The sequence below is a fragment of the Thermobia domestica genome, chromosome 1 (genome assembly GCF_964235325.1).
Source record: "Thermobia domestica chromosome 1, izTheDome1.hap1.1, whole genome shotgun sequence".
NCBI classification, from domain to species: Eukaryota; Metazoa; Arthropoda; class Insecta; order Zygentoma; family Lepismatidae; genus Thermobia; species Thermobia domestica.
Genome location: NC_137454.1, coordinates 104,098,415 through 104,110,707, shown reverse-complemented (window position 1 = coordinate 104,110,707; position 12,293 = coordinate 104,098,415). Strand labels below are relative to the sequence as shown.

Below are 12,293 nucleotides of genomic sequence, written 5' to 3'. Positions count from 1 at the left end.
CACGCGTCCAGCCATTGTTCCATAATAATAATAATAATAATAATAATAATAATAATAATAATAATAATAATAATAATAATAACCAAACTAACTAATTTTATAGCCTACGGGACCCGGAGGTTCAATGTCGCGCTCACAATAGCCCTCTATTGACTTCTATCCTTAGTCAACTGGATCCAGTACCTACTTTGTATCCCTATTTCTGCGAGATCCATCTTAATATTGTCCTCCCATCTGCCCCTAGATCTTATGGTCATTTTCCGATTAGATTTCCAGTTAAAACTTTGAAAACGTTTCTAGTTTCTTCCATTCTGGCTATATGACCTGCCCACCTATGCCTCCTAGACTTGATGGCCCTAACAGTGTTTAGTAAACGGTATAAATTATGAAATTTCTCATTTTGAAATTTTCGTCATTCCCCACTCCCGTTCCTCTTGGGTCCAAATATTTCTCAGGATCTTGTTCTCAAATATTTTCAGTCTACGTTCTTCCCTTAGAGTAACCGACCATGTTTTCCACCCACGCAGCACAACAGGCATGATTATTGTTTTACATATTTTAAGCTTCAAATTTCTCTTTAATAATAATAATAATAATAATAATAATAATAATAGAAAAGGTATTAAAATTCACTTATTACAAGTTATTACTTAACATCAGTAATTTGTATATGGATGATAAGTACTCTAGAAATTGTGACTGAAGCTTGGTACAAGTTTATGTTGATTTGTTTGCTTGTTTGTTTGTTATGATGGGATTTAGTGAAACATTAATGGAGTTTACAAGACAATAAGTTATGCTCTATTTCAAGATGCAATTACAATGGGTTATAAAGCTGTACAAAGAATAATAGCTCTTGCTTTCAAACTATATATATAATGTTTGACAGCACAACCCTATATAAAGATTAAAGTTATAAATGTTCTTCAATAATAATAATAATAATAATAATAATAATAATAATAATAATAATAATAATAATAATAATAATAAACTTTATTTTATATGTTGAGAATAACTGAAATTCAGTAAAAATATAGCACTTTGAAATATTATATAAAATTATTTTAACACTATAATATAATAAAAGAGGTAAATAATTATTAACTTTTTAACATGAATTGATAATAAAATAAACTCTAACATTGTAGTTTATGTCAATTCCAAATATTAAAAGGAAAATATAAACACTATTAAGTTATCTTAATAATTCTAAAATAAACTCACATTTTAAGATATAGTCTCTATTATAGTTTGTAAAAAGTCTTGAGATTAAAATATGTTTCCTGTCGTGTGGTTGCAATAAAATTTTCAACCCTTGTACTCAGTGGCGTATTTAAGGAGGGGTTTGCGGGCTTAAGTCATTCCCGAGATCTTACGTACTATAGTAAAGTAAATGAAATATCTTGCAGAATTTTCACATTTCCAGGCAAAGCCCCCCCAAACAAAATCATAAATACGCCACTGCTTGTATCGTATATTGAAGCTTTAAAATCCACATTTTTAAAAATATAGTCCGAGTTAACATTGGTTGTCGAGTATCTTTTCTATAAATACTGAGTCAATTAAATTTCTCCTGTCAGCCAGTGGTTCCAATTTAAAATATGTTTTTCAGTACTCATACGTGCTAGAGTAATAGTCCAGTCCTAACTTAAACAAAGTATTCTAACCAGTACTCATACGTGCTAGAGTAATAGTCCAGTCCTAACTTAAACAAAGTATTCTAACCAGTACTCATACGTGCTAGAGTAATAGTCCAGTCCTAACTTAAACAAAGTATTCTAAGAAAACACTTTTGGATCATTTCAAGTTTGTTTACGAAAGTATTAGTTTGGCTGTTCCAAATTACCGATGCATATTCTAGTCTTGATCTTACCAGTATTTTATTTAAGAGTACATATAAGAGACAAAAAGTAGGCCATTGATTAAACAGGTAACCAATTATTTTTCTTTCTTCATTACATATATTTTGTACATGATCACTAAAGCATAATGACCTGTCGAATGTAACATCTAAAACCTCCATTGTGTCGACTTGCTGTATTATAGTGAATTGCATTTCGTATTGGCTCACACAGTATTGTGATTTGTTACTACAGGTCATACACTTAGTTTCTAAACAATTGATCCTTATACCGTTACCTTTGCATCATGTGACCAACATTGTCCTCAATAGTGTTTACTACTCTAAAATGCTTAATGTCATCAGTACAAAGTAAAATATTGGAATGATTTAAAACTGTTAGTAAATAATTAATAAATAATAATAATAATAATAATAATAATAATAATAATAATAATAATAATAATAATAATAATAATAATAATAATAATAATAATAATAATAATAATAGCAATGCTAAGTTTCTGTTTTAACCACAAGTATGTTTTCCAGTGTTTTTCAAAACTAGAGATTTTAATTTAACACCTTTCCAAGAATATATACAGACATTCAATTTTGACCATGAATTGAAAAATGGGGAAGCAATTATGCAATGATTTCATACCTGATAATTCAGTTAAGGGTGACGGCCAGATCAAATACAAGAAAATGTTGAAAAGAGGTGTAGAAAAACAAAGAAAATATGAAACGAAGAGTAAAGAGTACCAAGCAAATGATTTGTAGAGAGATGACACAGATGTACGCTGACTGATTCTTCTAGCGATCTCTCAATGATAAAAATATTGCTGACAACATTGGATGACAAGTGAAGTTGAAAAGCAATACTAAGCGAAGTATGAATTTAGAAATGTAAATTCATAATAGAAAGAAACTCAGCCTTTAGTTTAATTTTCCGGGATTCAGCGCTGCAAGATATTGAAGATGAGGTAAATAAAAAAAAAAAAAAAAAAAAAATGTGTGAACCAGTGACTCCCAACTGAAATGTTCTATTACGTCACAGTCTGCTTCTCACCTTGTCAATGAGAGTGGAAGGAGCTGGCACATAATCTGACGCACATAAAAAGACCATGATGACCAGCTAACAAGAGCATCGATAGTATCGTCGACGGTTTAGGCAGGTATTCTACTTACTACTCGTGGTTACATAACTGGCAACACCTGTTCTCTTCCGACATTCCTTCTCTTCCTTTTATCAGATTGTAAAACTGCACTTCTACGTCATACATCAGTAGTTGGAAATGACTGATATGAACTATTAACAATAGGTAAATTTGGGTTGTCTTGTTGCGGTTCGCCAGCAGAGGGCACTGTTTTGTCGGCATACACATTATTACATACGTACAATTCCATATATGAAAGCTACCGGCTGGCACTGTCGAATGGTGTAAGTTATTAGACTGATAACAGTAAGACCTGTTAACTCACGGGTTCGAATATTGCTCGAAGCCTGGATTTTATGTATATTGTTCTTTCACCATTTATTTCATTATCATCATTCATTTGTAGTATCTTCTTTAGCCTAAAAGGCAGATTCATGGTTCGTAAAATTCACAAAATACAGCACAATACAGTGCAATACAAACCAAAAAATTGATCTAATTTAAAATAGAACGCTAACAGTTAACATCAACAATATGCTGACAAATCGATCGCTTTGGAGGATCAACTAGTAAGTAAAAAAAAGCAATATAACCTGTTGTGATCAAGTGACTAACGAATGACATAATGTGCACGCAGTCCTTGGTTCAATTCCCAGGGAGAATGCTTACCTCGGATTCAAATCCAAGTGGTAGTTCGGATCCCACTTTAAAGAATAGGTTTCGTCTCATAGCCTCGGTGCTCAAAAGGGGCATTAAACTCCAATTAATGAAACCAAAATAAACCAACATTGAGGTCAAAAATAACCACAACATTACCTAAGAAAATAAAAATTAAAAATAAAAAAAGTTGCTATCTAATTCCTGTGGTTTGTTATTCCCGCATAAGAAAAACAAGAAAAAAAATCATGTCGCTAAAGGAAAGCTCTCAATATAGAAATAATTTTGTATAGCCTTGAGTCACATATTTTTTTTCTCCTCTCTTTCCAGTAGTGAAAGTAATTTCGCATGAGAAGTGCATGCAAACTTGTCCATTTGCATCAATCTTCAGGGAGCATTAATTATAATTACATGACATAAATCATAATACAGCATTACGTCAAATTGAAGAAGTTACGAAAGTAATGTCGAAATACAAAGCAAAATGGAAGAGTAATTCTCTTAATTTCATTAGAATATTCAGCAACATGACTCTCTTAATTTATGGTGAGGATGATGTGTACTTGTATATAGCATACTAATGACCTGTTTACTAATGTTTCGGCTGAGAACTAAATAAAAATCTCTCACATATTTTACATTCACATCGTTTGTTGATCTATTTATTAAAGGATTATTATTATTATGCTACTAAGTAGTCAATTATTAGAATGCCTGAGTCTCGTGCGCGCGATTCCCTGTTCAACTCCCGGTGGGAGCATAGTATTTTGAATGTTGACTCAACATAAAAGGAAGTTGGGCAGCTTTTTTCGTTTTAGTTGAACGTCCCACAATTTTGCTCCGAGGCTGAGTGAGACGGTGGTAATGAGTTGGATGAAAATGGTGGAATGAATCAAATAGGAGGCAATGCGAGAAACGTCCCACAATTTTGCTCCGAGGCTAAGCGAGACGGTGGTAATGAGTTGGATGAAAATGGTGGAATGAATCAAATAGGAGGCAATGCGAGAACGCCGGAAACAACCCACGCACACGAACTTTGACCACAACAAACGTACTAGGTGCGAGCTGGGTTCGAACCCCATGCACCAGAGGTAACACGTTACCATATAGAAAAATGTTAATTTCCATATTAAAGGATTGAGCAGACGTTTTTCCTATTTTCCTCACTTTTATATATTATTCAGATTTCAAAACATTTTCCAATCTCGTATAACCCAACACTATATATTCAACTGCTAGATGACAGTCTCTCCAACTCTTCTCCACAGCCATCATATCTTGAGTAATTTCCTTGCATGTTCTCAGTCGTGCTGCTTGCGCTTCTCACCCACCTTGAATAAGGACCCCTTAGTCTCTTTTCAAGACAATATCCGTCACTACCTTTCTGATCCATAACGCCTTTTAGTTTCGAGATAACATCCGTCACTATCTTTCTGATCCATTATACCTTTTATTTTCAAGATAATATCCGTCACCATCTTTCTGATCCATAATGTATTTATTTTCAAGATAATATCCGTCACTATCTTTCTGATCCATAATGTATTTATTTTCAAGATAATATCCATCACTATCTTTCTGATCCATAATGCCTTTTATTTTCAAGATAATATCCGTCACTATCTTTCTGATCCATAATGCCTTTTATTTTCAAGATAATATATGTCACTATCTTTCTGATCCATAATGCCTTTTATTTTCAAGATAATATCCGTCACTATTCTTCTGATCCATAATGCCTTTTATTTTCAAGATAATGCATCACTATCTTTCTGATCCATTTTTTTTTTTAATTTTCAAGATCATATCCATCTCTATCTTATTGATCCATATGATTCTTTTTCTATCTTTGTAGCTGATTCTTGACAAATACATCCCCCCATGCTTCGTCGTGAACTTTACAGACGATGAATATCTGATTTTGTTAGTGTCCAGTTCTCCGATTCGTATACCAAAACAAACAAACACAGTCATTGAACATATTGGCGTTTGGGTATTTAAAAAAAATCCTCTTGGGGTCTGGTTCTTCATCTGAACAGTTTTGAAGTTTTCTCGTAACTTATAATGTTGATCTTGTTCACTATTATAAGACTATAAGATGACAATTACTGTTAAAACTGAGAACTAAGAATAATTCGAACAGAGAGAGAGAGAGAGAACTGGAGCTGGAGAAAGGAAAGTATAAAACAAGTCACCCTACCAAGTATTTCACTCTCGTCATTGGTGGGCAGCGTCAGTCAAGTTCTAGCTCACCAGGTAAATACAATAGTATATATATATCTCATATATGAGCTACAAGTTAATAAATATAAAATAATTTTAAAAAGCCAATTACCTCCATAACTTTGGCAAGAGAGTATTGTTGAGATGCCAAGCCCCGATCGTCATCGCTGTCTCCTGAGTCCCTTTCGATACCCTCGTCGTCCGTTTCTTGGCGTTCAGGAGCCTCGTCTGAAAGAATAGGCACAAATATCATAATCAATATAAAATGCAGAAAATGTACGATTCCACTTTTAGTACTAAAAATATTTATGAGAAACTGACAGGAATACATGTTTTCTGTTAATTGCTTATAAAAATAATGCTATAAATGGGTCAAGTATTGCCCATATTTATGTAGTCTACTTTACGGCCTTCGGCTCAAGAAAATTTTGCGCCCCTTTTCGTATGCAGTTATTTGTAAGAAAAAAAAACTGACAAAAGATAAATCATTATAGTACTTCCCTAGGATACAGGTAAAAACAAAAATCACTAAAAGTAATAAATTTTAGTCTACTAAAAAATATCGTAACGAGAAAACATGGTTGCGCTGTAATATCAACACTGTTTCCAGTATAAATCATTCGTAAATTTCTTTCTCATAAATAGTCTCTTTATTCCGTATACCATACTTCAACCTATTTTTTTTTTTTTTAATACGCTGCAACTGAAAATTTGACGCCCTGGACACGGACCCCTGTGTACCGTGCGCAAATACGGATCTGTTCAAGCATACATATTTCCGCCACTACTTCCGGCTCTGTTTGTTTTCGGTGGGTCCGAAAGAAATATGCTACATATGGAATCTACAATGTTATCTTTTACGTTGACCTCTAAACAATATAATAAAATAAACATTTTCTTTCTGGTCTAAATTTACGAAAGAAAAAACTTTAAAGAATAAGCAGATCGAAAGAAAAGTAAAGAAACGGAAGACATAAAAACAAATGTGAATTACCCAATATACCAACCTGTTCTATGATTTAGCAGCCATATTGTTTGGAACCTTGTATTTTCGTTGATAACTAGACTGCGCGGCAGCAGAATTGGTGTTTAATATGAAACAATGAGCTAGCGACGCGCTATTGGCAAAACTTCCGGTGAGAAATTTGCTTTCAACAGGCAGTTACACCACACGTTAACAAGGTTCTATATTAAGTGGCAGAAAATTGACATTTGGCGTGAAACAATGAGCTCGTGACATGCTATTGCCAAATCTTCAGTAGGAAATCCACTTTTAGTGGGCGATTATTCCTACTTGTTGACAAGCATCTCGTCTCACTAAGAATATGGAGCATATGGGCCAAATCAGACTTCCATCAACGTCGTTGTATTAGCAGATTGGTCGACGTGAGAGCGACGTTCAAGGTAAAACGAAATTCAGCTACTACGCACAATAACTATTAGCTTTCATATAGCAACTTCCTGGTCACATTAGTCTGCTAATATCTGTGAAAAACACCGAACTGAAGTGGTGTCGGGTCTGGCCAGTACTTTGATGTGTAGCCACCAGAAAAAAATGCTTTTTAACTGAATGAAAGAGGAACAGCCTCCGATCAAGAAAACAAACAACACCGGGACTAGAACTTCCATTGTACTGATGACACACTTTAACCCATTTTGAAATTGCCGACTAGTCGGCTTAATCTCTTAGAGATTTCATGTTCCTGGGTCGATCAAGCTCATCTCGTGTGGGCTTTGTGGTGGGCAAGCATCGTATGCGAAGGTTTTCTTTTTTCCTCCCACTTTATTCGTTCTACCATTTTTCATTCATTCTTATCATCACAGTCTTCTGTGAGTTACGGACCATAAGCGTGGGAGGTAAATGAGAAAGATTTAATTTCATTTTTTGAGACTTTGTGCTGTCAAGTTGTTCAGTGTTTTGGGCCATTTTCCTTTCTTTCTTTCTTTTCTTAAACAAAATATGTTATTTCTTTCAATTATCATATTTATTCTAGTACTGTCCACGTTCGTGTAACTGTGGCCCCATCCGAGAAAAAGTCGTTTATTATTATCATCAGGGCCCGGATTTTGTTGACCTAAAATTTTCTGAAAGTGACCTATAAAATGACACTAAAATTCCTGAAAAATAACCCTAAAATTCACAAAAAGTTACCTTAAAACTTGCGTTTCTTAAAACGTTTATTTCGTTAAACATTGTCATTTTTTGAATATCTATTAGATTTTAATTACCATTTCTCATTCTCAAAAGTTTTGTTTCAGTTAGTTGCTGTCTATTGATCAGTCCATTGTACGGCATTGTACGTACTGAAAGCGTCAATTCACTCCCGAGTGAAACTAGGAAGCATACTTAAAAAAATAGATGCTCGAAAGTGTAGACTGTATATATGAGAATAATAGATAAAAGCCCCGTTTAAAATCTTTGTACGTGTTCTAATCCATTTTCAGTTACTCACGTGATCACATTCTTTGTGGTCAATAATACAAAACCATCTGTTGGGCCACCTACGAACTTCTACCCCTACTCAACCAGCTAAAGCTTAGTGTTCATTAACTTTTTAGGAATGCTGTTCTTCCACTCCAATAGTCAGGAAGCATGAAGAGAGATTATTTAACTTCGTCTTTTTCATATCCGTAAACAGTGTTCATTTTAAGATTTCCTTATGTAGAAGGAAAAGACTAAATGACCATAAGTGACCTGAAAGTTACCTTAGAATATTAAAAAATGACCTGAAACTTCAAAACGGCAAAAAGTGACCAAAAGTTGACCCTAAAACAATATACTTTTAGAACCTTGAGTTCAAGGATAACGTTTTTATTTGAAGTTGCCTTGCCCTATGCGTAACAGAAAAAAGTTGACTTGTTAACAAGATCCGGGCCCTGATTATTATTATTATTATTATTATTATTATTATTATTATTATTATTATTATTATTATTATTATTATTATTATTATTATTATTATTATTGGCACAACAATTAACACTTGATTTCGCTTGCTGCCTTAAACTGTGTTCCGTCACTCAAGTGTTTAAACGATGAATATTGGAACGCATATTGATTGATATATTATTTATTCACAGGGTAAATTTGGCAGTTCGACCAAATTTTACTAGTATGCGCGTCATTGTTAAGAGTAAGTGTATCACCGTTAGAAGTAAACGAGCACCGATATAATCTGTTACTTAGTGTATTTTTGTTTTACACAACTAACTAACTCTATGGCCTAGGGAACCCGCAGATTCAATGCTGCATTCAAAAAAGCTCTCCACTGACTTCTATCCTTAGCCAACTGGATCCAGTTTCTATTTCGTATTCCTATTTCTGCGAGATCAGTCTTAATAATGTCCTCCCATTTGCGCCTAGGTCTTCCTAAAGGTTGTTTTCCGATTGAACTTCCAGTTAAGACTTTGAAAGCGTTTCTACTTACTTCAGTTCTGGCTACCAAACCTGCCCACCTATGCCTCCTAGACTTGATGGCCCTAACAATGTTTAGTAAATGGTATAAATTATACAATTCCTCATTTTGAAGTTTTCGCCATTCTCCATTCGAGTTTCTCTTGGGTCCGAATACTCGTCTCAGGATCTTGTTCTCAAATAGTTTCAATCTATGTTCTTCCTTCCGAGTAAACGTCCATGTTTCGCAACCATACAGAACAACAGGCATGATTATCGTTTTATATATTTTAAGCTTCAAATTCCTGAACAGAATTCGTAACGACAAAAGATTTTGAACTGAATAACAACACGAATTCCCTGCTTTTAGTCAACATTTAATTTCTTCGTGAACATGGTTTTGATCTGTTAATACGGATCCTAGATATTTGAAAGTATCCAGTTCGTCGAAAATAATATTATTTGATATTTTAACGCATCCATAATTCCCAGTATTACGGTCCCGAAAACTTTTTCAGCAGAAAAAAAAAAAGAACTATCACAATTTATTGGCAAAAGAACGGCATATATATTTTAGTGCCATAAAAATTTATTTTTTTCAATTTTCTAAAAAAAGAAAAATAGAATTTAGATTCACGGATGCTATATTGTTTAGCTCGACGTCATCTATCGATTAGTATAAGTATCGCCTTTCACAATATTACAATTACATTGAAGCTTAGGAGTTAATTATAATTATAGGTTATATTTGGTATCTCATTAGTCATTACTATTCATCTTGGTAGTGCCATTATGAAACACGTGATGAGCCTATGCTTCAGTGTCAGTTTTATCTTAATACGTGGTATCGTTCTCATATAGCATCAATATTTAGGTTCCCAAAAATTAGTTTTCATTTTGTTGATTTTCTCGAAAACCACGCATAAGGATTTACATTACCCGTATCATTTCGTTGAGCTCAATAAGATCTATGATATAAGTCTCATTTTTCGGACTTTTTTTTTCTTCATTCATTCGACTTTTCAACTGCAGAATTTATTCAGGAAACACAAAAGGGTAAAAAGAACAAAGAAAGAAAACATCAGAGAGTTTTCAGAGAAACATCAGAAAACTCGGTGAAGTCTTGAAATTTTATTCTAATATATTCTGACGTTTTATATGCTAGGAACGTTGCGAGATAATGCCAAGAAGAATATAGTAAACAGTTTATACCCCTGAAGGATATGTGACCTAATAATGCAATTAAACACCAAAAGAGAAAAATTGTATCTGTAATATAATCGAAATCATGGTAAGGCGGCTACGGTAACAAGTATATCATTTGGGTTTGATTCACTGGTGCAGACAAAATGAGTTCGAATCTCAAGTAAAGAGTAAAAAATGTACACTGTTAGGTTCTATCTTGCATATCCTACTTAAATGATGGAAACGAACCTTAAATTTCAATACGTCAAAACTACAAGTTTGGTTGTAAGTAAAAGAATTTAAATTCAGAATGTTTCGGGCAACAAACTTTGGAAAATGATTATTCACAGGAAAACTATAATAATAATAATAATAATAATAATAATAATAATAATAATAATAATAATAATAATAATAATAATAATAATAATAATAATAATAATAATAATAATAATGATAATAATAATAATAATAATAATAATAATAATAATAATAATAATAATAATAATAATAATAATAATAATAATAATACGATGTAAACGTGAGTGCAAACACGCATAATTACGGAGTTATAGCCTGTAGAAAATTGGTCGGAACGATGGAATATGTGGAAATGACACTAAATGACTTTTTATTTGACAGATCTAAAGATTTAAATGTTTTCTATTTTTAAATAGTCGTTAATCTTACAAACGTTTTTTGAGAGGGGAATGCAAGCTGAGAGGAAATGCAAAAGTTCAAACTTGAATGATCACGTTGTGTACACGAACCAAATTCCTTTGCATAGTGTACCTGTGCTACTGTTACTTGTTCTTCATATTCTCGTGCAAGGAATGATTTCCCAAAATTCGTTGGTGGTGTTTCCAAACATCGATTTGTCAGTAGCTCGGGTTTGCAATCATGATTTATTGATTTTAGTACGTTACAATGATTGGATTTTACTATGTTCAAATTTGATTATCTAAAGACACACAGAGCAAACAGTATGGATTTAGAAAAGGCCTCCGTGTTCATTGATGCCGCAATTTGATCAGTTAGATGGGAGCGAAAGTGGATACGCGGTGAAATCGAGAGTGTTTGTATATATTGTGACGGGAAGAGAGAGAATGACATCAGCTTAAAGAAATAAAGAAAAAAAACAGTGAACTTGACCTTCATCAAAGTTTTTACGATATCTCCTGTCGTTTACTGACGACAATTATACGCAGGCGGCTTTCAACAACAGAACAAGTTTTCTCCATCCAAACAAACAAACGGTTCTACACTCTTACAAGTTACAAGTAGACGAAGAAAAAAAAAAGAAAAGAGAAGCACTTTCCAATAAATTTCATCAGCAGGGAGAAAACCTTAGAGGAAATTACCTTTCGCGTCAAGCAAAAGTATCAATTTCCTAGAAAAAACAATTTGCATCCTGACCACTAAAGGATAGTTAAAATATTCCCATTCATTCTGAATAAGTTGGTATTCTAATTTCTTGATTTTTTAAAGCATTGAGCTCAATTTTTAATGCTGATACGTTGGTAGTTTCATTCCCACATCAAGATTATACAAATTCTTAAGATTTACACATTTATTTAATTTTACCTACCATACTTTCCTCCCTTATCTCAACTGTCCCTTTTTAAGTAGTGTTAAATTGGATTCTTAATTGACGTAGCATAATCTATCGCTGCTAAAAGGAATAGCGCAGTATGTAACAACAATACTACTGTACATTACTTATGACAGAGTCATGTAGCAGTGACAAATTATGCTATAGTCTCTCCGATTTTCTTATTAGAATCGTGGTGTTGGGACATACAAGATTGAACTCTTAGTCTTTCCGTCCATC

General features: G+C 33.3%; 1 protein-coding gene across 4 annotated transcripts in view; it reads right to left on the bottom strand.

Moving 5' to 3' along the window:
* The window catches only part of spir (spire type actin nucleation factor), a 521,502-nt gene that overhangs the window by 229,509 nt on the left and 279,700 nt on the right, over positions 1-12,293 (bottom strand). For all 4 annotated transcript variants that reach the window (XM_081761349.1, XM_081761376.1, XM_081761357.1 and 1 more), the window contains exon 4: positions 5,996-6,111. In XM_081761349.1, the coding sequence (XP_081617475.1) occupies positions 5,996-6,111 (116 nt within the window). The remainder of the gene's footprint in view (positions 1-5,995; positions 6,112-12,293) is intronic.